The following is a 25,214-nucleotide window of genomic DNA, read 5'->3' as shown; positions in this document are numbered from 1 at the left end:
CTCAAAGAAGGTATGAGTAGCCAAAGGCAGTTCTTCAAAGAAGAGTTCAGACTGACCATTAGCAATAAAATCTGGGAAAGGGGAACTGGGACTCTTCCCTGCATTCTCTGATTGAGCCAGCTGACATATTCTCTGTCTTCTTTGAAGTGTTGCGCGGTGCACTTTCTGGAAAAGTCCATGTGTCTTCTCTTCAACCAGGCAGCTACCCCATGTCTTAAAATGGTGGCCACTGCCAAGAGCCCTCTGCCTAGCCCTGTCCCTGCTCATAAGCTCACTTTAGAGGTCTTTATACGTTCTTTAAAAATTTTATAAGGTACACTTGCTTGTTGTAAAGTGAAATTTCCAAGCTCTCAAAGGTGTTTATGGTCATGATGAAAATTTCCTGCCACCTTCATTCCCAGAGCGGGTTTCTGGGAAGATGTTTTCCAGGTAGTCTACTGGTGTGGTTGGAAGTGGGTATTCAGGCCTGCCAGCATGCTTCCCTTTCATCCCTGAGGGTGAGCTGAGGTGGGGTGGGCAGGGAGTGATGGAATTGACAGGATGTCTGGATGGGCACCTTCTGGCTTCCTCAGCCAACCCTGAGCATGGCTCTGCCCAGGGCTCTTTGAATTTTTTTTTTTTTTTTTCTGAGATGAAGTCTCACTCTGCCACCCAGGCTGGAGTGCAGTGGTGCAATCTCAGCTCACTGCAACCCCCGCCTCCCCGGTTCAAATATTCTCCTGCCTCAGCCTCCCAAGTAGCTGGGATTACAGGTGAGTGCCACCATGCCTGGCTAACTTTTATATGTTGGCCAGGCTGGTCTTAAACTCCTGGCCTCAGATGATCTGCCCATCTTGGCCTCCCAAAGTGCTGGGATTATAGGCATGAGCCACTGCACCTGGCCTGGACCTTGATTTTGATATCACTGCAACTGTAGCCCATGTCCCACCTGCTGTAGCCCCTGGTGGAAGGTTCACATACACTGTTGTCTCTACCCCAGGCTATCTTGGCACATCTGATGTGCTCCCAGGCCCCAGGTCTTGGGAGCTGTGAGTCCTAGGCCACTGGTGGGCATCTGTGCTTGGGCAGAGAGCTTCTTCTTCATGAAGGGTGGCATCCCCAGCACATACTCCGGGAGGCTGAGTAGCAACGCTTTCTGCCCCCACAACCCCCTTTCAAGACTTAGTCTAAAGCCTGGGAACTGGGCCCTTCTCAGAAACCTCAGGCAGGTCTTGGCACCGTATCCCTTGGGCCTTCCCATTTCAATGTTCTTCTGTGGCCTGCCAGCAGCTGGCATTGCCCTCTCTTGGCTGGGGGCTTGCTGTGAAGCCACAGAGGGCCACTCTTCCCTAGGCAGGGCAGACAAGAAGCACCTAGGAATTCATATCATCCCCAACACCAGAAGCCCTCAACAAACCACTGATGGGAGTCGGTGTGTAAATACCCCAGCTCTCTCACTCCCGGGTGGAGTATCTCCAAGGTGCGTGTTTTACCCTGATTCCTAGAGCTTTGGGTGGGAGTCAGCTCCAGTCCCCACAGGGGTAGCTGGGTTGAAACCACACCCTTTACTGGTTGCCTTCTCCTCCTTCCCCTCGCCATCTCACTTCCCTACTTCTCTACTGGTATTTCCCACAATCACCTCCCAAATATACTGCCTGCCCTTGCATCCTTGTTGCAGGGTCCGCTCCTGGGGCAGAGACAGCCCGGCTGCCTTCCCTGAAGCCAGCAGCACAGGCTGGCTGCTCCTTCCAGCCGGGTTCAGATCCACCCCTCCTCACCCTCTCCTGCTCTGGACTTGCTCCAGTTCTACTCCAGACAGCGGGTGATGACAGTATTCCTTGCGACCTGTCCCCGGCTCCCTCTGTTCCCGTCCATCCCACACGTTATGCAGGAACTGAGGATTCTCTCAGGCCCATGGGAAATCCCAGAAACACAGCTCCCTCACAGCTGCCTAAGGGGGAGCCTGAAGCTGTCACCGACCTGTCTGAACCCGTGGCCCATGCTGAGTCTGGAGCAGTTCAATCCCAGGGAGAAACGTGGCCACTGGAGTGGTCAGAAAGTTCATTCAAAACCAGCAAAAATAAAATTTAATTGGGCTCAAGTCAGGGCAGTCGGTCCTTCCTCAGGACCGGCTGCCAGCAGTCCCTGATGAAAGCACCCTGTTCTCTCCACAGACAGCTGGTTCCAGAAGGTCTCCCCTGAGGCTGGTCTCCCGGGTGGGATGCACTGTGGCTGGTCTCCCGGGTGGGATGCCCTGTGGGAGGGTTCTGTTTCCGAGGAGGGAAAGTGCGACACAGCATGCAAGGACCGGCAGTGACTTCCACGCGGCACCCCCTGCTCCTCCTCCTCAGTCCCTGCCGGGCTCCGACTCCTAAGTCAGGCAGGAGCTTCTTCAGGCCCCTGGCTCAGGAAGAGCCACAGCCACTCTAAAATGGCTTCGGGGGCAAGCAGCCCTCCATCTCCAGCAGCTCTGGCCATCCCTCATATTTGTTTGTGTCTGGGCTGTTCTTTAAGAACTAGAGAGAGAGAAGACAGAGAAATTATAGGCATTGAGTGAGGCTGTTTAGAACTCATGCCCACATGGGCACTGTGTTCTAAACCTAAATGGGAGTGTGGGATGTTATTAACCCACTCACAGATGGGGAAACTGAGGCTCAGAGAGGGGATGCAACTTGCTCAAGTTCTCAGAGATGGGATCAGAGCCCAGTTACTGCTCTCACGCCCTGAAGGGTAACCAGTTGTTGGAGAGATCTAGCCCCTCCCCTCAAATTCTCTGTGTCCCTCTAGGATACCTCAAATAACAATAATGATAGCAACAGTAAAAAGAAGACTCCTAGCTCGTCTTGAGCGCTTGCTGTGTGCCAGGTGCTGTTCTGCAGTGCCTTATGTATTTAATCTGCACGGTGGCCCTAAGGAGTGTGCACTGTTTACATCCCATTCTACAGATGGGGAAGCTGAGGCCAGAGGGTCACTGCCCATAGTCACTGGCTGGTAAGTGGCAAAACCACTACATTATATTAATTAATACTAATAATAAGGGGTGGGGCGCAGTGGCTCACACCTATCATCCCAGTACTTTGGGAGGGTAAGGGAGGAGGGTCACTTGAGGGTAGGAGTTCAAGACCAGCCTGGGCAACATGGGAAACCCTGTCTCCAGAAAACATAAAAAAATTAGCTGGGTGTGGTGGCACATGCCTGTGGTCCCAGCTACTCAGGAGGCAGAGGTGGGAGGATCGCTTGAGCCCAGGAGGTCGAGGCTGCAGTCAGCCGAGATTGTGCCAGTGCACTCCAGCCTGAGTGACAGAGAGAGACCCTGTCTCAAAAAATATACATATACTAGTAATAAGTATGTAAGAAGAATAAAATCACTTAGGATTGTGTCTAAAATGCTCAGGTTTAGTTTAAGAAAGAAAAAAATGTAAATGGCAAAATCTGCTATTGGAATCATTGTGGCTGACTCTCAGGAATTAAAAAAGAGATTCTAGATGCTACCTGTCTAAAACCCAGTTTCCCAAGTGTGGGGACAAAGAACAGATGGGCTTAGTCCCATCAGGGTGCTTGGTTCATTTTTGGGCGTCAGGTCCCAGCCAGCTGGTTGCAGGTGGCTGAAGCTGGTGCTGGGCTTCCTGTACTCCCATGCTTCCTCTGTCTTGCCGGTTCCTCTGGGTCTGGAGCCCATGCTTCGGGGCAGAACAGCACCACCTGCCCAGGCAGCCTCAGGCCTCTTGCCAGGGCCCCGCTGCAGCACCCCCACAGGACATTTGGGAACCACGCCACGCCCCGCCCCTGCCCACCGGCCTCCTGAGTTCTTCACAGACAATTTCTAGTTACCTGAATACATCCTCTTAGAAACACGTGCATACAGACCAAGACCACATTTTCTAGCTTAAGAAAGAAATCACAATCGTGGTGCCCTTCCTAGAGCTCAGCACATGGTTCCCTGCACCTGCCCGCTCTGGCGTCTCTTGTCTGATGATGGCATTGGCCTCCTCCCTGCCTTCTCACTTCCCTCCCCGTATTCTCCATGCCCAGCCAGGGAGGCTGAAGGGATGGGGACAGGCATCCTGCTCCTTTCCCCAGGCTCCCCTTCCCTGTCACACAGCTTCATATTTCCATTTCTTTCTCCTTCCTTCATGTCTCACTTCCCCATCATCCTTCTTTTCTCCTTTTCCCTCTTCCTTTTCTGGTACTTACCTGTATACTTGCGTATTTATGTATGACCCAGCTTTTGTGAAATGGCCAAGGCGGCTTCCTGGCCAATCAGACCACCCTGTCCTTTGGAGTGAATGACAACCAAGGGCCTCTCCCCACATAATCCTCCCAATTTTAAGGCCCTCGGGAGGTGACTGGGTGACTGTCCTTCCTACCACCACCCAGCTCCTCGTCCATCCTTCATAGGGCCGGGTTGTGGCCCAGAACCCACCTGCTCAAAGGGGCTTTTACCCCTGAGGCCTTTGGTTCCTATGAAGACCCAGCTGTCCCGGAAGCCCAGTTGTTTTGCGTAGGAACTCCCCAAGTCAGAGAAGAGTTTCCTGCTTTCATCATTCATTCTGCAGAGGACCAGAGAGGATGGTCAGGATGCGGGGGTGGGTCAAAGGGGCATCAGATGGTGGGATTCCCATGGGAAGAGGTTCCCACCCTTCTCCCCATTCAGCATCTGCCCTGGGGGTGCCTAGAGAACATGGCTGCACTCAGGAAGGACAGGGTAAAGAGCTTCAAGACTTCCTCTCTAGAAGGGCCTCAGGTGGGGCTGGAGATGTGTCAAAACAGTACTGCTCTGTTTACAAACACAATACACATTCATTTGGAAAATATGGAAGATCACAAAGAAGTAACTAAGAAATACAGTCTCACCCCTCCTCCCCTTGGTGTGATCAGTGTATATATTTCCATATAGTGTTTTTTGCCCCTCACTTAGCACTAGAGGGTGGGCAATTTTCCATGTCCTTAAATACTTTCTGCAGCATCATTTTTGATGCAGTCTATCTTCATTTGTGCATATATCATATCCTATGTCACCTTATGTCATAGTTTCTGTGGCCGGTCAGCTGTTACTATTGGACAGGGAGAGGGTTTCCAGTTTTCCACTGTGGTAATGAAGGCTGTGATCAACCTCCTAGAACATCGCTTTGCATACTTGTCTGATAATTTCCTCAAGATAAGTTGCCAGAAAATGGAGCTGGCAAAACAGTAGAAAAGGGTGTGCAGCGTTTGAAGGTATTCAGCTTGCATCACTGGGTGGCCTGGCAGGTAGAGTTTTCTACTTACTTGGTCCCCGGGTCATCGTAGGAGGCCACCAGCACAAGTGCACCCCCCGGAATTTCTTTAAGGAATTTCACTAGGTGCTTAACATCTGGGGGAGGAAGGAAAAGGTGCAGGTGATTTAGGGGAAATGAGCCCTGGTCATTCTCATGCTTGTCTACTGCCCTGTGATGCAGGAGCCAGCTAGGCCCGGTGGACACTGGGCTGAGCTCAGAAGCCAGGAGGAGGAGCATCCCAGGTGGAGCTCCGTGTAGCCCCTGTCCTAGGGGAGAGCAGAGTGAGCAGAGTGAGGGGGACTCATCCAGGTGATGTGGGGTGGCTTCTGGATGCTGGAGTTTAGAAATTCCCCATGTGACTCTGATTTGCAGTTGAGGATGAGCACCACCGGAGAAGGGCCCTTGTGTGCCTACCCCTCAGGGACCAAGTGTCATCATCTCTCAGGTGCTCTGGGTCCTTTGCATACCCCAGACCCCATTCTACACTGGACAATGCCCAGATTATCTGTGCTGGCTTTAGATGGTATAGCACGTGGCCTCAGACAGCTGAGATCCCTGGGAGACAACTTGAGTCTACTGTTAATACAACTTTCCTGCTGTGTCAGGGAGCAAGTCTCTGCGTGTGTCTTTAATGCCTTCCTAACTTGCCAAGCTCTCTAACAGAGAGCAGCTCTAGGCTTAGCACCTGGGGGAGGCATCAGCATCCAGCTCACTGTGAAGAGGCTGATTTGTTTCCATGGTGATTATTACCATTATTATTATTATTTGGACACAGAGTTTCGCACTTGTTGCCCAGGTTGGAGTGCAAAGGCGTGCCCTCTGCTCACCACAACCTCTGCCTCCTGGGTTCAAGTGATTCTCCTGCCTCAGCCTGCCGAGTAGCTGGAATTACAGGTATGTGCCACCATGCCCGGCTAATTATGTGTTTTTAGTAGAATTGGAGTTTCTCCATGTTGGTCAGGCTTGTCTCGAACTCCCAACCTCAGGTGATCCGCCCATCTCAGCCTCCCAAAGTGCTGGGATTACAGGCGTGAGCCACTGTCCCAGGGCCCTCCATTGTGATTATTTTTATGGGCACCTTTCCTGCATAACAAGTAATAATAGCTTTCTACTTAAGGCAGTAATATAGTTTCCTTTTAATATATATTTACTTAGGTTAAAAAAAAAGTGATCCAATTTAAAGGAAAATACTAATAATGCAGATGTTATTCTAGATATGGTGCAACTTGAGGGGGCTCAAGTTTGGCAACAAGCAACCTAGTGGTTAAAGCAGAGACTATATCTGTCAAATGAGGATGAGTAATAGCCCTGCTCATAGCATCTTTATAAAGTGCAAATGTGACAATAACTTTGGGCATACAGTAAGCATACTCTAATGGAACCAAAAATTATTAGCAGGATTGGCTGCATAATTTGCAGGATCCAGTGCAGAATGAAAATGCAGGGCCTTTTAATGAAAAATTATTCAGTATTTCAAGACCACGATGGCAGGCATCAAGCCAAGTGTGAGATTCTTCCAAGCATGGGGCCCATGTGACTGCCCTGTCCCCAGGTCATAGGCCCACAAAGCTGGCCTTGATTATTAGTATTCCACTGCAGACCCCTAGGACCTTGGGGAAGAAGCCGTTCTCCGAACTAAGGCCAGCTGCCAGCCAGCTCAGTGACAGAGGTTTCCGGTCAACCACCACAGTCACTCTTCTAAAGAAATGGCCCTTGAACTTTTATGACAAAAGGAGGGAGCTCTTAAAGCACCATTAGTTTGTGTTGTTGCAGATGTATGGTCTGGTGCTTGTCAGGATGGACAGTGGGTATTTGGAAAACATAAAGCATGCCTTCTGCTAATGATCACCTCACTTAAAAAGCCTTCATCCCCTTTTGTTTCCCGAAGGGAAGGGCTACTTGCTCGCAATGCCTCTGTTTCTGGGTCCCCATCAGTCATGGCTACATTCAAGTTTATAATAAGGCATTTTAAAGCTTAGTTTCATCTTTAAACTTTTTTTGCTTTTGATTCTGACAGATGATCTCCTTGCTTCTGAGTCATCTGGATGGAATGAGGGAAGAGGGGAGGGAAGGGGAAGAGGAGGGAAGGGAGAAGACTAAACCAGCTTGCCTGGACCCCTCCACCAGTCAGGCTGGACACCCTTCCACCAATTATTTTAGGTTATCATCTAATCCTCACATCAGTTTTATGGAGTGGAAACTATAGCTGCGTCTCTGTTACAGATGAAGAAACAGGCTCAAGAGGCACCACTTGCTTCAGGTCATGCCTCAGGAAGTCTCTGACTCCAGAGACTGGACCTTTTCCATAAACCCGGCCCCAGGCCATGCTGAACATCAGTAGGACTCCAGGAAGGATGTCTGGTCCTCAGCCCCTGGCCTGTCCCCATCTCCTGTTGCCCCTGTCCTCAGCTCTATCCTGTACCGGGAGGGACCTTGCACACTGCACGTGGGCACTTTAGTGTGCCCATCCAAGCTCCATCCACACTACCCTCCCGTCAAGCAACAGCCAGCCCCTAGTCAGCCCTTCATCCTGGGGGAGTGTCTGAAGCCTGGGGGTGGGGCACACCTGGTAAGAGACCTGCGTGGGCCCTGATGCAGACTCCAGGTCAGCACACCCCTAGCTCTGCAGACTCCTCACCCATGAGTTGGGACGGAGATGGAGGAGGGCCGGGTGGGGTCTTACGAAGCCCTGGGCCCAGGACAGGGTCCCAGCTGCCCATCTCTGAGAGTTGTTCTGCACATCACATCCCCAGCATTCCCCACCTCCCAAATTTCAGCCTCTTCCTTTGTTTGCGAAGCTAAGAGGGCTCCCTGCCTTCTGCTGCCTGGTAACTTCCTCCCCTCCTGGGCTCATGTGTGTAGGTGGGTGTAGACAAGGTGGGCTTTCCCTAGAGGTTGAGACAAAGACAGGGGAATTTAGGAGAGGGGAATCGCAGCTGTTTGGCAGCAGCTTGGCCCCTTCTGCTCTGTGATGGGCTTTCCCGGGTCCGTGGTCACACGTGCTGTACATCCCAGGATGGCCGAGCACAGAGATGCCCTGGGATCTCAGAGATACAGAAGGGAAATTGCATTGACCTGGGCTCTGACACCCCCTCTGATGAAAACCAGTCCCTGCAGGGCGCAGGTCTCTGCTGCCTGCTGCTTTCTCACTCCTCATTGAGCCTCCTGTGTTGGAGCAAGGCTGGGTTAGCAGCTGGGCGGCACGGGTGGCAGATGGCCTGGAACTGATTCTGCTGCATTTTGAAAGCTTTTGAGAATGTGGGGTCAGGGTTCCACCCCTGCCCATAGGTGGCTGGTTGGCGAGGAGGCTGCTGGTGGGGACTTAGATGCCCGGGATTTCAGCACAGCTAGGTCAGTACCCTGTCTCATCCGCCCATGCTAAGAGCAAGGAGGGCAGTGACTTCCTATAAGGGGCAGCCAGGTACACAGAAAAACCTGCAAAGTACGTGGGTGCAGAGAGAAGACAAGCATCTGCCGAAAGATGTGTAGAGCTCGGAGCCTCAGGTCCAGAAAGGAGCCCTGTCCTTGGGTCCCCAAGAGATCCCTGTAACCTTGAAATAAAATACCTTTACCTAGCAGAGCTTTAGCGGATGTGGCCGATGGGTCACGCGGCCTCATCCACAGCACTTCAGTGACATCAACATTGACATTGCTTTGCCTTAAGGTCTTCTCTGGCCTCCAGAGTTCACTTTGCCCCCAGGGCAGGCCAGAATTGCATGCCAAGGAATTAGAGGCATGGGCACCTCAGTCCCCTTGATTCTCTGGGAGATCTCTGGGGCATGTATTGCACACTGGCTCCAGGGTTCCAACTTTGGTTAAAGGCTCAGTGACACATTCTTCACAGGCTTCCTTCCTGTCGCTGTCTGCTCCCTACTCCCCTACTGACGTTTCCTGAGCTCACTTCTTAAATAAAGCATTGCAATTGAATCCCTGTCTCAGGATCTGAGTCTGGGACATCCCAACTGAGATGGCCAGAAGGAGTTTCAAAACCAGCAGGACACCCTCAACCTCCCGCCGCACCTCTTCCTGGGTGCCTCCTGTGGAAAGAAGCACCAGGTACCTCGAGCCACCAGGTCCCTTGCCACACGAAGAGGCTCAGCTGTCTGCACCACACCCCCCCACTGTGACTTCAGTGTCAGCAGAGGCACCTACCTCCAGAGTACATGTCAAATGCCCTCTGTCCCAGCACAGCTCCTGTGGTTCCTAGAGGTTAAGAGGAGAATGATTATCCCCTGTAACGCGTGTCGTTCTGCCTGTCGTTCTGCTGAAAATGGCTAATCTGTAGTTTAAGATCTAAAAACAGAACAAGAATATAATGAAATCAGGTCCTATAAAGAGCATGCAGGACTAAAGCAGGTGTCCAGGGATGGCTGGGCTCATCTGAGAGGTTCAAGAATGTAATGGCTAAGGGCGCCTCTGGAATCGAACTGAGTCTACTCAGTCTGAGTCTGTGTTCTGTCCTACCACTTTCTAACTCAGGACTTAGCATTTTGACCTCAATTTTTGCATCTGTACAGTGGGTTGTGGGAACTAAAGGAGATACATTTAAAATATTAATAGTAGTCATACAAAATGAATTTTAGCTGCAAAATCAAAATCAAAATGATAGTCGTCATCATTATTTCCACCTATATAGAAAACCTACAACTGGAGTCCTCCACCTCTCGAAGGCAAAGGGATTTGTATTGGGCTAAGCAGTACTCAGTTTCTCAGGGTCCAGTAACCCGGATTGCGTTTGTGGATTTTGTGGGAGGAGGCATCCGAAGGCCAAACCCTCCAGGGGACCGGGTCTTCGGGAGGAACGTTACAGTTTGCACTCTGTGCCACTAGATGGAGGTGTTGCAGAGGGGATGGCAGCTCCAAGGCTTACGGAGGAGGGTGGGGACCGGGTCTAGGGAGAGGCGCAGTCCAGGCGGCGCGAGCAGGCTCACTTAGCAGCCCCTCCAGGATTCTCCAGGAACCACGTAGTGTCCATGGAATGATTTACCTGGGGCCCTTAGAAGGAGTCTATGAACCTATAGAGCTGCTTTTGTGATCGCATGCGCTCGTGAATGTTTCTGCAATGGGAGAGTGGTGGGGGTGGAGGCCGAGGCCAGCATAGCTTGAAGATCCTGAGGAATCTCTGCGCCACTGAAGGTTAAAGACTACTCGATCTTTAGCAATCCTTGTGTTGTTCTTGGTCGTATAGATGAGGATGATTTGTTGGGCTTCCCCACATGTGGCATACACAGCATGCACATATACAGTAGGTGCTGTATACATGGTTGAGACATTTCTAGTCTAGGGAGGTCGTTCAGGTGAATAATTAAGACCTGGAGTTAACTCGATCCAGGTTCAAATGTAGGTGGTTTTATAGGCTGTGTGACCTTGGACAAGTTGCTTAACCTCTTTTTTTTTTTTTTTTTTTGACAGGGTCTCTCTCTGTTGCCCAGGCTGGAGTGCAGTGGTGTGAGCTTGGCTGACTGCAGCCTCCACCTCCCAGGCTCAAGCAATCCTCCCACCTCAGCCTCCTGAGTAGCTGGGACTACAGGTGTGTGCCACCACACCCAGCTAATTTTTAAATTTTTTGTAGAGAAGGGGCGGATTGGTGGTGGTGGGGGGTGATTCACTATTACTCAGACTGGTCTTGAACTCCTGAGCTCAAGTGATCCACCCACCTCAGCCTCTCAAAGTGCTGGGATTACAGGCATGAGCCACTGCACCCAGCCTACCTAACCTCTTTGAGCCTCGGTTTCTCACCTGGGAAATGGGGATGTTGAGCATAGCTCCAGCCTAGCACAGTGATGGGGTTAAATGAAAAAGCACAGTGAGTGCCCAGTAAATGCTAGTTCTTATTGCCATCGATGGTTATTTTCATCCTTTCGGCTTTGTGAGAGGCAGGGAAAGAGGCCTAGTCTGGGGCCATCTCATTGGAGAATATGCAAAAGGCTTTTCTCAGGTGGGACCCATTTAGGGGAGAAAGTCAGCAGGTTTCAGCCAGGTCAGCTGCAGCCTGCGCCATTTCCTGCCCGCCCCCACTGTGGGGTGAGGGCAGATGGATGGGAGTGTTGATGTAAGCTGAGGCTCCTACAGCCTTCTGGGGTCTGGCGTGCACGCAAGAGTGCTCTGAGACCAGCCTGGGCACACCCTTCCTGCAGGAGGGAGCCACCATCCCTGCAGCCACTTCACTGAGGCTGGAGTGGAACAGGCCTGGGCCCTCCTCAAACCTGCAGAGGAACGGCTCCACTCAGCCTCCTGCCTCTCCCTGCCCTGGCCCTTCCTGGGCTCCTAGGAAGTTGGCCAGGGCTGTCTTCTGACTCCTGTCTATCCAGGAACAGCCCCATCACTGCTCCAGGCCCCGACTTCTCCCCTGACGCAGCAGGGTTTCTTGGCAGAGTGAGAAAAGGCTTTCTCTGGAGTAAATTGCAGGGGCTTGAAGCTGGCAAGGCCGGGGCTCCCATCTTACCCTGTTCCTTCCTAAGTGTGCTCATGTGGTCCTGCCACCCACAAGCTCAACAAGTTCCTCCCTGAGCATCCCTTACACCCTTTCCCCATCCTGCCCTGACCTTTGTCCCAGAAGTGGCCCTTACAGCCAGGGAATGGGCCTTGTTTTCTAAGAACAGAGGCAGAGAGGAGGTCTTGGCTGGGGCCAGACCACTGGGTCCTTACCTGACCCTGTAAGTCCACTCCCTCCTGAAACGTGTCCCTACTTCAGGCTTGGTGGCCCTCTGGCCTCCTGTTTAAGTGTGTGTCCTGCAGGAGATGCAGGGTTATCAAGGCCATGGATTCCCTTGTGGTCTCCCTGCCTCCAGCCCCCACAACTCCAAGCTGGAGGGAGGTTTCCGGAATGCAGGCCCGGCCCCTCCCACCCTGCTCAAAGCCGTTCCGTGGCTCCCTACTGCTCTCGGCTTCCAATCACACTTCTTAGCAGGCTTGCTAGCTCCTCATCCTCTGGCCTTGCTTCTCTCCCCAGCCCTGCCTCTCCATGTTGCCCGGCAAACCTCTCTCCTTCCCTTTCCCTCCTCTCCCTGCACTGTGTTGCCCCTGCCTGGAAGGAGCCTCCCCCAATTTTCTCCTGGCCAGTGCCCACAATCCTTCAGACCTCAGCTGGCTATCACCTCCAGCTGGAAGCCGCCCCTGAACCACCCTGGGTCTGTCCGCTGCTCTGCATCCTAGCTCCCATAGCTGTGCTTCCTGCCCCTCCAGAGAGGCTCACCACATTGAGATTGTTTGTGAGCTTCACGGATACCTACGGAGGCTGTGAAGCCAGGGCCTTTCTAGTTCTTGGCTGACCCCCAGTGTCCTGTACAGGGCCTGGCCCACAGTAGCTGCTGCCTGTATTTGTTGAATGAATGAATGAATGAATGAAGGTGTATACTCAGCACGTGATCTTGCACTGTCATTGGTTGTCCCCACATCCTCATGTGTGTTGGTTTAAGCAGAGTGGCTTTGAGGATGGGGTCATGTTTCACCTATGTTCCATAGGAGAAGTGTGTCCTCCTGAGATAGCAGCATGTGGCAGGGGCCTGGCTAGCTCTGTGGTTCTACAGCTCTGTGGGTCTTTGAGAACTTCTGTTCCCCCAGGCCAGCCACGCTTCCCCTCCTGAGCTCTACGGGCGTTCCTGCTATGAGGTAGGAGCTGAGCCAATGTTGGTTGAATGAATATGCCGCTGCCCCCTACCCTCCCTGGTGCTGGGTGGAAACTGTCTGGGGGATGGATCTGCAACTCACCATTCACCAGGGCGATGTTTAGGCCTCTGCCCACGTTGTTTTTCACAGGACTCATGATCCTGAAGACAATGAAGAAGAAATATGACAGTCGGTCCCGAGCGTGGAATGAACACTCTGCTCTCCCAGCTGGGGAGCTCTGCAAGGACCCACATAAGCAATGCAGAAGTGTTGGGAAACACATGGAATAAGTGGGGCCATCTGTTTTCTCCTGAAAACTAGTGGTAGGCTGGATTCTCTAAAGAGTTTCTCAAGGTATGTTGGACCAGAACAACCTGCTCAGAGAAGAGGGGAGGTCCCTGCCTGGGCCTCTGAGGTGTTGGAGGCGGGGCCAGCCCACCTGTAGGCTGTGAGGCCTGGCTGCTGGTAGGAGGCAGAACCCAGAAGGCTGCCACCATCCTGGGGTGTCTGAGTCCCCACGTGGCCCAGCTGTGTTCCTGCTGGCCCAGCATCCACACCCGTGTCTCCGGATGTGTGGTGGGAGAACTGTCTTTCTCCACGCACAGGCCAGGTGGTTCCGGGGATTGACCTCTCTCTCCCAGGCTTGGACAAGCAGAGCATCTTACATCCCCAGCTACAGTTACTGGCTGATACGGTTTGGCTGTGTCCCCACCCAAATCTCATCTTGAACTCCCACGTGTTGTGGGAGGGACCCAGTGGGAGGTGACTGAATCATGGGGGCAGGTCTTTCCCGTGCTGTTCTTGTGACAGTGAGTAAGTCTCACGAGATCTGATGGTTTTATAGAAAACCATAATAGCACAAGCTCTTTCTCTTGCCTGCTGCCATCCTTGTAAGATGTCATTGCTCCCCCTTTGCCTTCCACCATGATTGTAGGGCTTCTCCTGCCACATGGAACTGTGAGTCCATTAAATTCTTTTTCCTGTATAAATTACTGAGTCTCGGGTATACCTTTATCAGCAGCCTGAAAACGGACGAATACACTGGGCTAGGCTTGGTCATGTGACCCAGGCCAGTCAATGAAACACAGGCTTGGGACTTTTGCAGGGATAATTTAGACAGGAAGGCTCTTTTTCCATTAGGGTGCTAAGCTGGGCTAATATGTCAAACCAGTTGGCAGTCTCTCTCTTTAACCACATGGAGGAATCCCTTGCAAGTAGAAAAAAAAAAAGCAAAGCTATTAGACAGAGGAGGGTAGAGCTGAAGATGGGATGAGAGACAACCCTGATGACATTGTTCGAATCCCTGGATCCAGCTGGTCCTGAAGCTTGCCTACCACCCCTGGTCTTTTAGGTATTTGAACCCATCAGTTCCTTGTTTTGCCTAAACAGACTGTGGTTAGGTTCAGAATACTGGTTTAAACACCCGTCCCTGAGTTCTTTCGTAGGATGCACTTGCCGTCCCAGGGCCTTTACTGTCTTAGTTGGATGATGGGTAAACAGCCTTTCTCTTGTACTTGGGTGGAAGCCCTGGTGCCTGCTATATCCGGGCTTTGATGCCTGAGTCAGGATCTTGAACCTTCTCTGCAGGCATCTCCTTTCATGGGAAGCCCAGCAACTTGGCTGTTAGACTTGAGGTCAAATCCTGGCCCTGCCACGGGGCAGGTGACCCTGTCTGCACCCCACTGTCCTCATCTTTACAACAGGAGTAATAGCTCCACCTCCCAGGATGTCGGGGGAATGAATGAGAGATGCTCTGAAGCACCAGGCAAGGTGCTGGCGGATGTGGGAACTGTTTCAATTATTGTATTTGTGCCTCACACACCCAGAGTGAAAGGGAAGCTGTGGGCTGGTCTCACAGGCCAGCCCCTGCAGCCTCTGCAGTTTTTAATGAATGAATGAATGAAATAAAATAAAAGAAACATAGTTGCCCCTTAGGTACTTACATGTGGCCTTCAAAGCACATAGAAGGGCCCACGACGTTGGCTGCCCCGCTGTAGATTTTAAATGCAAAGTGGTTGGCTGGGCAGGGCTTGATGAGGCCACACTTGTACTTTACAACCTCTGGGAAGGAAAGAGACCAGTTTTGGTGGGCAGCAGCTTGGGAAGTGCTTGGGGAGGGGAGGGCCAGGGCTAGGGCCAGGGTGCAGCTTGGGACGAAGCTCAGAGCCTCTTTCTGGGGGAGCCTTCGCTGACAGCAAAGTCTGGGAGATACGCCCTTCTGTGCTCCATGGTGCCTCCAACGCGGCCCCCACCAAAGCACACAGGACCAGCCCAGAATTAATTTTTGGGCTTTCCATCACAGCTGCAGCCCTAGCAGGACACCCTCAGTAAACGTAACTAGAGTAAACCTGAGTCACCATGATGAAGGGACTCTTCTGAGAACCTCTCATTTGGGCCACGGCAGCCTTCTGAGTCCCCAGAGGCCCCTGTTGAGAACTCCCAGGGACTCTGGTGGGATGGGTGGGAGCACCTCTCTCTAGCCAGGTTCCCTTGGGCAAGTTCTCAACCTCCTCGCACCCCACTTTATCTGCAAAATGGGATATCTGTTGTGCCTCCCCACTGGGTTCTTGTGAGGAATACATGAGTGTGGTTTAATGCTCAGTACACACTGGCTATTCTTCTTCTCATCATTCATTCATTTATCACTCATTTCCTGAGCATCTACTAAGTGCCTGACGCTGGGATACAACAGAGAACAGGCAGAGGGTTCCAATTCTTCCACTGGGAGCTCAACACGATGTTGGGAGCCCACTGGGTACTCACTAAGTGGCACCTCTGGTGATGTTGGCTGTTCCTAAGACCTACATCTTCTCCATGCAGCCTTCACAGGGTAAATTGGGGAGGTCCATGCCTGAGGAGAGATGCTGGTGGTACCTAGAGATGTGGCTGAGCGGCTGAGCCCTCAATGTGCTCTTTGAGAGCTGGGATGACATCTGCCCTTGCAGCCTGGCATGTTCTAATTCATCCTAATGTGTGCTTTTTAGCACCAGCTGACAGTTTGGAAGGCAGCATTAGGGAGGATTGGGTAAACATGGATTTGGAGAATGTTGACCTGCTAAGGGAAATCGGGGGTTGGGCAGCCTTTCCCTCCCCAGCCCCTGTGCCAGGCGTCTGGCCAAGGTCTGCCAGTGTGTGCTTTGGAGCAAAGCTGCAGGCTCCTTAAGGAAGCTTGCAGACGCCAAGACCTTGCTACATGCAAGGCGCTGGGGCTAGGACTTTGTGTTTATTATCTTATTGACTCATCCTGAAAACTCCTGTGCCTGGCACATAGTAGGCACTGGATAGTCTTCATTGCATAATACATACAACATTTGGGCCAGGCTGCACCTGAGGCTGGAAGGGACCATGTGGTTTCCAGGGCTTTCCCTGGTCTATAAGGAGCTTTTAGGTGAATCAGGAAAATGCACCCCTCTGGAGGGGCACAACCCACTTGTGCCAGGCTTGCAGGTAAAGGTGCCCCTTCTAGGAGCAAATGCAGCCCACACCAGGGAACCCTGCTGGCTTGGTTTCCCTTCACTGAGCAGGCAACCCTGAGAATCTGAGAGGAAATGCTTGTTTGGGGTTTCCCCTCTCCTGGTTTCAGCACACACACCTGATGGGTGGGACTGAACTCAAACCATGACATTGTCACCCAGAGAGTGGGTAGGGGGCAGAGGCATCTGTGAAGGGCTGTTCAGGAGAGAGTGGGTATCCAAGCCTGTGGCTTAGGGGAGAGAGGGCCGGACTGGGGGTGGACCAACTCCCCTTCTCCTCCTTCTTCGCAGGATCCCTATGAAAGGTGCCCAGCCTCCACCTTTGGGATTGGCTGAGGAGCGATGCTGGGGAGGGAAGCCAGGGCATGGCTCCTGGTCTCCTACAGCCTTGGGATCCCACCTCCAGCCACGTTCACCCCCTCATCCAGAGAGTCTCACCTATGCAGGGAGATCATTCCCAGCCCTGGGGACCACTTCTGGAGTTTGCCCAGAGCCTAATCAATTGCAGCTAAGTCTGATAAACCTGATGTCAACAGGCAGGCTTAAGCAGGCTTTTCCAGCATTGATTTTCTGACCATCCAGCCTTCACGGTCATGCTGCTGGATGAAGGGAGATAAGGCCAAGGGGGCCTCAACCTCTGGGAGGCAGGAGATTTGCTCTCTGGGTTCTGGCATAGAAGGCCGCTCCCATCAGCTGCCTCAATCCCTGAGACCCCTGGGAACCCTTGTGCTGTTGCTCAGGGCATGGAGCTGGTGTGCTACCAAGAGCACTAGGGCAGGGGTGCATTCAGGAAATAGGCTGCTCTTTCATTAATCTGCTTTGTGGCTTGCCAGAAATTGCTCCCTTTATCTTTGCCAACTGTGAAATCAGGGAGTTGGTTTAGATCAGGGTTGTCAAACAGGTTTCCTCTTAAATGTCAATGTGGACCTCCTGTTAAAGGCTTAATGATAAAGTTCTCAAGTCTGCCTATGGGCTTGGAGGGAAAGAATGCTGGGATCGATTGGAGATGTCTGCTATGGGAACAGGCAGGGTGGAAAGCAGCATGTGTGCTTGAATTTGCCATCCCCCCAGCAGGTGATGTCTAAGCATTTGATAGCAACAAGATGCTGTGACACTCTGTGTTCACTTCAGAATATGACTGACGAGGCTTCAGGGAGCTAGGGTTAAGGGTGTAGGGTGAATGATTTGTGTTGCTTCATATTGTCTTTGCCTTCTGTAACCTTGCAGTGTACTGGGGCACCCATGTCCTTCTTAGTCAGGTAAAATCCTATTTTAGGAGCCACAGCCCTCTTCAGAGTCACCACCATGTTGAGAAGGAAATGGAGAGGGCCTGGAGGTATTGCCTCTTGCAAAGAGGGGTTGAGGGGGTGGGCTTGGGACTAGATGGTGGAGGGGGTTTGACTCCTGCCTCACCACTTATAGCTATGTGACCTTGGCCAAGAGATTTCACTTCTCAGTGTCTTAGTTTCCTTATCTACAAAAGGGGCTCATTATAGCACCAACATAAGGTTGTATGTAGGATTGCATAAGATGCCTGTGAAGTTCTGAATCCAGTGTCTGGCACATAATAGGCACTCAATCAATGTTACTACTGCCATAATCACAGCTCTCCCTCCCTTCCTTGTCCTGACTCTAGCCAAGGCCTCCACTGGAGCATTCTTGCCTCTAGGCCTTTGCAGAGAGGACACCTCCTCCCAGAAGCCTTCCCTGATCCTCCCATTAGAAGGGGGTGCCCCTCCTGGAACCCAGAGCACTTTCTCCACTTCTCTTGGCAGGTCTAACATTTCCACCCCAACAGACAATCAGCGCCCCTTCTGTTTGTCTCTGGGGCCCCTGTAGTGCCTGACATGGTCTCTGGCACTTTGCAGCAGGAATCCTGAGCCAAGCCTGGGGTCACTGCAATAGGGTTAAGGAGTTCATCCCTGGCCCTTGGGCTCCCAGCTGTGTGGGGTTGTTGGGGGCAGGAGATGGGCAGGGACAGGGTGCGGTCCAGACTGCAGCAGGGGAACTGAAGAAGGGGCAGAGTTGAACTGTGTCCCTACAGTCTGAATGGCTGAGAGGAGGCCACCCCTACCACAGGGCTTAGGGACTTTAGAAGGCACCATTAGGTCATGGAAGGAGAGGACTGGGAAGAATCTGGAAGCCCAGGTTTCTTGGGAACCTGCAGGGTTAGTAGCAGGGGCCCTGGGCCTTCTTGCCCTAGGGCAAATGGGAGCAGGGGGTGAGTGGATGAGTTTGGGGGAGGTGTGGAGCTGCACAGATACTCACGGTTCTCCTTGGTGGATGGTGGTTCTGGAGAGAAGACAGAATCTGGTTAGAGGAAAAGCACTTCGGACCCCCCTGCAGGAGGGAGGTTGGGGGCTAGGGGCTGGGGAGTGGGAAGAAGGGGCTTTAAATTGGCACTGTTGAAATGAACTAAAAGTCCCTTGCCACTGTCACCCCTTCACACACATACATACACACACAGCACACATATACACAGATACACATGTGTACACACATGCACACACACATACACATGCACACACATGCATGCAGATATACGTGACACTCATGTATGCATACAGACACAGACATGCACACATATACAGACACACGTGTGCACATACAGACATGTGTACACACACATGCAGACATACATACGCATGTGTGTGCATATACACATGTACAAGACACACACGACTCTCCCTTGGTTCAAAAGAAGCTGGACTGTTTGAGACCCACTGGAATTTGTGCCCTAGTTCCTAGTATATGACTGCATGACACATTTAACCTCCCTGGGCCTCAGTTTCTTTGATGGCACATGAAGATGGCACATGTGATGACAGCCACCCTCAAGGGGCTGTGGAGGGGGCCCAGTGAGATCACTCTGTGAGGGCCGAGCCCAGTGCCTGGCCCCTGGGTCCCAGTGAAGGGTACAGTTGTGCTGCTGTGGGTGTTTGGCCCGTATTGGGGTGTCTCTTTCCTGACTGTCCGCACTGCATACTGTCTGCACTCACTGTAGGGCCCTTGGCCACTTCGTGACATCTTATACCACGTCCTAGTTGTTTTGTTGGTTCTACATCGTATCTCCCACCATGCCAGCAGTGATGTCTGGAGGACGGGACCTCCAGAGGAAGCAGAAATGCTAGGGGAAGAAGCTCTCCTTTTATGGGGGAACCCCCCAACACTTACACACTTTCCACTTGGTTCTCAGGGGCTGTCCATCTGGAAATGTCCCTACCCCTTGCCTCCAAGGCCCCAGGAGTGGCATGAGACCCAAGCTGGGTCAATCATAGTATTACATTCCTCTGGAGACAGAGCCCTTCCCTACTTCCCTATGTTGATATGTAGCTGTGTGGGGGAGAGAGGGGAGAGAGAGAGAGAGAGAGAGAGAGAGAGAGAGGTTGAGAGAGAGAGAGAGAACGTGCTTTTTCAGCCAGGCGAGAAGATGAGCATCAGGAGAGAAACCATCATGCCTGCCTTAGAGAGAAAGCTGCCCATGGAATGAGGCCCTAACCTGTTGAGGTCAAGTAGCAACAAGCAGAGCCCAGGGATGTAGAAAGAAGAGAGACCGGCTTTGGGACCTTCACAGGAGACTCCTGGATTCAGCCACACCTGAAGTCACAAGATGCCCGTAGTGGACCATCAAGACATGTTTTGTTGAAGCCAGTTAGAGCTGAGTTGGTCACTCTCATCTGAAATAACCCTGTCTAACTTTCCAGGCACAGGGGTTCTTAATCTGGTTTCTGTGCCATGATTCCTTTTAGTGGTTTGGAAAAGCCATGAACTCCCCTCAGAATAAAGTTATTCTCACTTCCCTTGAGACACTTATCACTTTATACTCCAACAGACTGTGTTATTAAATGCATAAAGTAAAATAAATTGGAAACCAATTGTATATCAATATATTTTGTAAAAACAAAAATCAAATTTGTGCTATAGTAATATATGTGCTTCTATATCAGTGCATTAAATAATAAAATGAGGGTATGTGCACCCACGTTAGGAATCTCTGAAGTAAATGAAAATTACCCCCTTCAGTGCTGAAACACAAATGGTTCTTACTGGCCTTCTTTCCCACTGGTTACATTTCCTGCTACTGTAAACATTTCTCGAGACTCTGCATCATGTTAATGCACTTTCACTTTTCTACATGCTGTAATCAAGTCTGTTTCTCTGACTCAGACCATGAGCAGGGCTACCTGTTCCTCATTCAGGGTCTCTGGGGCTGAACACAGAGTTTAAAACCCAGCAGTCACTTGATGATGGTTGGTTGGAGGTGTTGACTTGTCAAACCCCAAGTAGTTGGATACTGACAGACAAATAATTACTGGGTCTCTTTTCAATTACTACCCCTTTCCCACCTCGGGCTGGGGCTCTCTTCTCTAGAGGACACCCCTGAGCCTCCTACACTGACCTGGGCCCCTCACCTTTGAGGCCATTAATGCAGCCACATCACTGTCTAGTTTGTAAAAACAGCGATCCTGGGGAGGTGGTGGGGACATGGTGGCCACCAAGCATCTATATAAACTTATAAATCATCTCAACATGGGCTGTGGAACATGCTTGACAAGAAGCACACAAGGTAAGGGATCACAGACACTCCACTGTGGAGTCATGTTCAAGATGGAGTGACTGGTTTACTTGCTGCCTTAGGAAGCTGGGAGAGGCCTGGGTCACTGATGTTTGTGAAGATGTCAGTGTAGGTGGTTCTTGGTCTTCAAGCGGGACGAATCCAGAGATATAAATCCCTTCCCTTCACTTCTTCCTTTGATCAGAAAGGATTTGAATCTGGAAGACCTGGGTTCCTGTTCTTGTTCTAATATCTCCAAGAGGAACTTGGGTGAGTTTTTAAGTCTCCTCAAGCTTCTGTTTTCTCAGAACACACATGAAACCACATCAAGGATTGTGCTTGAGTCCATTCCACAACCATGCCATAGATCACTCTGTGGGACATTTGTGCAGGTTAAATGAGACTATGCATGTAAAGCAGCTAGCATCCAGCATCCTTCCACCTGTACATCCATTCATTCATTCACCTGTCTACCCACAACCTATGTTGCCATCCACCCATCCATCTACTCACTCATCCCTTCTCCAGCCACTCGTCCATCCATCCACCCTTCCCTCCATCTACCCATCCACCCATCCATCTACCCACTCATCCCTTCTCCCCCAACCCATCCATCTGCTTATCTTTCCATCTATCCATCTAGCCATTCACACATGCACCCACCCACTCATCCATTCTCCACCCACCCATTCATTCACCCATCTCCCCATTTGCCCATTCATCTGTCCATCTACTCATCCCTCCATCTACCCATCCAACCATCTATTTATCTATCCACCCACCCACTCAGTCATTCTTCACTCATCCATCCATCTATCCATCCATCCATCCATCCATCCATCCATCCATCCATCCGTCCATCCATCTCTCCATCTACCCATCCATACATCTACTCATTCTACCCATCCATCCACCCACCCATTTATCCATCCATCCATCCATCCATCCATCCACCTGTTTTTTTTTTTTTTTTTCACTCATCAAATGTTTACTAGGCATCTGCTCTGTGCCAGGCACTTAGAGAGGTGAATGCACACAACATAAAATCCTTGTCTTCAGGAAGCTCACATTCTAGGGTGTGGAGACAGGCAACAAACAACGAAACATAAAAACCATAATGACAGATAATGATGGTGTTCTGATGGAAAAAGCCTGACATGAGAGAAGCTAAACTAGGAGGAAGGGGTGCAACCTTAGCTGAGACTGGAAGGCAGAGAAGGAACCAGGCGGGAGGGTGGGTGGCAGGTGGGGGGGGATCTGCATGAAGAGATACAGGAAGAGGGAGTAGCAGGTGCAGGTGAAGACACTCAATACATGATTTTCTTTCTTCCCTTCCTCCCGCCTCCCTTCCTTCTGTTCTTCCTCCCTCTGTTCTTCTTCCTTTCTTTCCTTCCTTCTTGGGGTCACCTTTTCTAAGTGGTCCTTGATGTGGGCACATGTGTTGCCCAGGGCCTTGCAATGCACCTCTGTTCCCCATGGACTCCACCCTTCCTGGCAGCCTGGGGGTGCCCCCTCTCCCTGCAATGGCTGGGGTCCCAAAGGTGGCACAGCTTGTCATGTCTCCAGGGTCACCTAGGGATGGAGGGAAGAATATGTCTTCATCCTCCAGGCATGGTCTGCAGTTCCTGCCCCCAGCATTGAGCCCCACTCACCCCACCAGCGTGGCAGACGGATGGTTTTCGTGCTGAAGCTCATGTAACTTCGAACAAAGATCCATGTCGTGATTATGGCAAAGATGAGGGCCAGGAGGCGAAGCACACCTGCCGAGCAAGGGGATGCTGCCAGGAGACCACAGAGCCAAGACCACATCGCAAGACCACGTGTGAGTTCTTCCCGAACTGCACAGACCCCATGCTATAGGCTCAGGCCACATCCACAGTGGGGACCAGACCATGGGACCATGTGGTAAGACCATGTGTGAATTTGTCCAGTGGCCAGATGGTGAGATTGTGCTGCCAGGTCATGTGGCAACATTTACCCAAGTGGGTCCCCTGGGAGAAAAAGTTAAAAATGTACCTGCCTGGGCTCCACTTAGCCCTCCAGAGAGAGAAAGAATCTCTAGCAATGAGGCCAGCATTCTGGACCTTTCTATAGCCCCTTAAGGGAAGGCCTGAGAACTGCAGTGGGAGGGCTGGACTCTGGGAGGGGAGCTCTGGAACAGGAGTAAAGAAGGCTGTCACCAGTGCTCACGGCAGCCAGCAGTGCTGTGTGACTCTGAGCAGGAGCTCAGCCTCTCTGAGCTGGAGTCCCTCAGGCACAGAGCAGACATGGTAACACCCTTGCCCCTGAACTTATTGGCAGGGACACTGTAGTTGTCAAGAGTAGGCAGGCTCCAGGTGGCTTGGGGTTGGGGCTGCCCCCCACAGTTTCCATCAATTCTCCCTCAAGGCCTCCACAAATAACTGCACACTGGACTTGCTGTGCAGCTTCCAGACAAGCCACAGCTCTCTGATCCCTGCCTCACAGCCAGATTGCTTTCTGATTCCCCTATGTGATTGGGGAACAATGCCACACATGGGGATGAGCCACCTGCAGCTCCCTTTCTTTACAGGGACCAGAAAGCAGGCTCCATTTCACATCGCTGCTACCTTCTGAATCAGGCCCACCCATTCTGCTGTGACCCTCGAGGCGCAGGGCCAGCTGTGGCCCCCCTCCCTCTGACCTTCCTCTCGGCATCTCCCCTGCTCCTCAGCCCTGAATTCAGCTCTAGAGCCTTGAACTAGTCTCTGACTACACAGGCTGGGGAGGAGGCCCGCTGGGTCCTGTGGGGTGGGATGCAGGTCTGTCGGTACGTGGTCTTCAATGGCACAGCATGGCTCCAGGCACCCAGAATTCCTCTTGGGTATCAGCTCATGTTCACACAGAACTCACTTTTGTGCCAGGCACCATGTGAGCAACTTTTGAATACATTATCTCAGTTCATTCTCTGAGTAACCCTGTGTGCTGGATACTATTGATTTTTCCCATTTTACTTACGAGGAAACTGAGAGGCGGTCACTTCCCCACTGTCACTTGGCTGGTAAGTGTCAAAAGTGGGGTTTAAACCCAGAGAAGTAAGCTGACTTCAAAACTCTGTGCTCCTGACTCCTTACAGCTGTTCTGGAATGTAAATGAGGCAGGTGCATTTCCTGTTTGCTGCCTCAGTTTCCCTCTCTGTACAGAAGGGGTTACAGTATGAAAGTGTGGACTAGAAGGCCTTTGCCTCCCTTGTGCCCAGCCCTATGGTGTAAAAATTCTAGAATAGCCCTCCTCGAGGTAAATATTTTTGTCTCTAATTTCCAACCAGGCCAAGGGTTTCCAACATGGGCACTCTCAATGACCCCAGCCAGGTGGGGCCTCTGTGCAGAAGTTCCTCCTGCCCTTCAGCCTAGAGACAGGAAGTTACCTCTTCTACTCCTCCAGGCTCCCCTGGATTGCTTTCCTCCTGGAATTTGAGCCTGACCATTTGAGAACAGATACAGCCAAATCACTGTGAGCCCAGAATGGGTGGACACAGCTGACAGAAAAATGCCTCCAAAACCAATTTCAGAGCCTACCTGACACTCTCATCCTGTCCAGGTGAAGGGTGGCTTGGGGTCAGCTTCCACCTATGGAGAGAAGAAAATCCAGTTGGCAACTGGCATCAGGTCTGCAAGTGACCAGGTCTGAAGATGAGGGACAGGGACCTCTACCTGGGGAGATCATAATTCTTTCAGTTGGGTTCCTCACCACCTGCCATATGAACAAGAGGGCAACTTTCCTCTTTTTCTGTCTGCCTCCACCTCTCCTTCACTCTTGTCCCTGTAATTTTATATTCAATTCGCCATGTTTTTTTGAAGTGCAGAAAATAGAGGAAGGTGTAGTCTGGTAAGCCACTGTCTTTTGGAATATTTGATTTATTCACTTATCCATCTATCGATTTGTTCATCCATCTGTTCACCCATCCATCCGACAATCCATCAGTTGATTTATCCATCCATCCATCCATCCATCCATCCATCCATCCATCCATTCATCCATCCATTCATCCATCCATCCATCCTCTATCCATTCATTTTTCCATCCATCTACCTATCCTCTATCTACCTGTCCATCTATCCTTTCATCCATCTGTTTGGCCCTCCTTCCCTTCCTTCCTTCCTACCAGCCAGCCAGCGAGGTTGAGCTAGCTAGCTGCAGTGAAACCATCAGGGAGCAGAAGCCCAAGCGATCTTTGTTTATTGTACCAAAATATACAGTAATCACAACTCACATATTACAGGTGACTTTGTGCCAGGTGCCATCTATGCATTATCTCTTTAATCCTCACAACCCCCATGTTAGGAATGAGTAAGCAAGACTCACCATGGCTAAGCCCAGGGT

At 51.4% G+C, this 25,214-nt stretch overlaps 1 protein-coding gene across 1 annotated transcript; it reads right to left on the bottom strand.

Moving 5' to 3' along the window:
* Positions 1-2,139: 2,139 nt before the first annotated feature.
* FAM3D (FAM3 metabolism regulating signaling molecule D) lies at positions 2,140-24,422 on the bottom strand. The gene is made up of 9 exons (XM_073009627.1): positions 24,410-24,422; positions 22,526-22,633; positions 18,587-18,610; positions 14,789-14,906; positions 12,948-13,006; positions 9,390-9,440; positions 5,248-5,332; positions 4,403-4,529; positions 2,140-2,495 (listed from the first exon to the last, which is right to left on the bottom strand). Exons 1-9 carry the CDS (start codon positions 24,420-24,422, stop codon positions 2,406-2,408), a joined length of 675 nt encoding a protein of 224 aa, XP_072865728.1. The 3' UTR covers positions 2,140-2,405.
* Between the last annotated feature and the right edge of the window lie 792 nt (positions 24,423-25,214).

Source organism: Chlorocebus sabaeus, chromosome 22, assembly GCF_047675955.1.
Source record: "Chlorocebus sabaeus isolate Y175 chromosome 22, mChlSab1.0.hap1, whole genome shotgun sequence".
In the NCBI taxonomy this organism is placed as follows: domain Eukaryota; kingdom Metazoa; phylum Chordata; class Mammalia; order Primates; family Cercopithecidae; genus Chlorocebus; species Chlorocebus sabaeus.
This window is presented reverse-complemented; position numbering and strand designations above follow the sequence as displayed.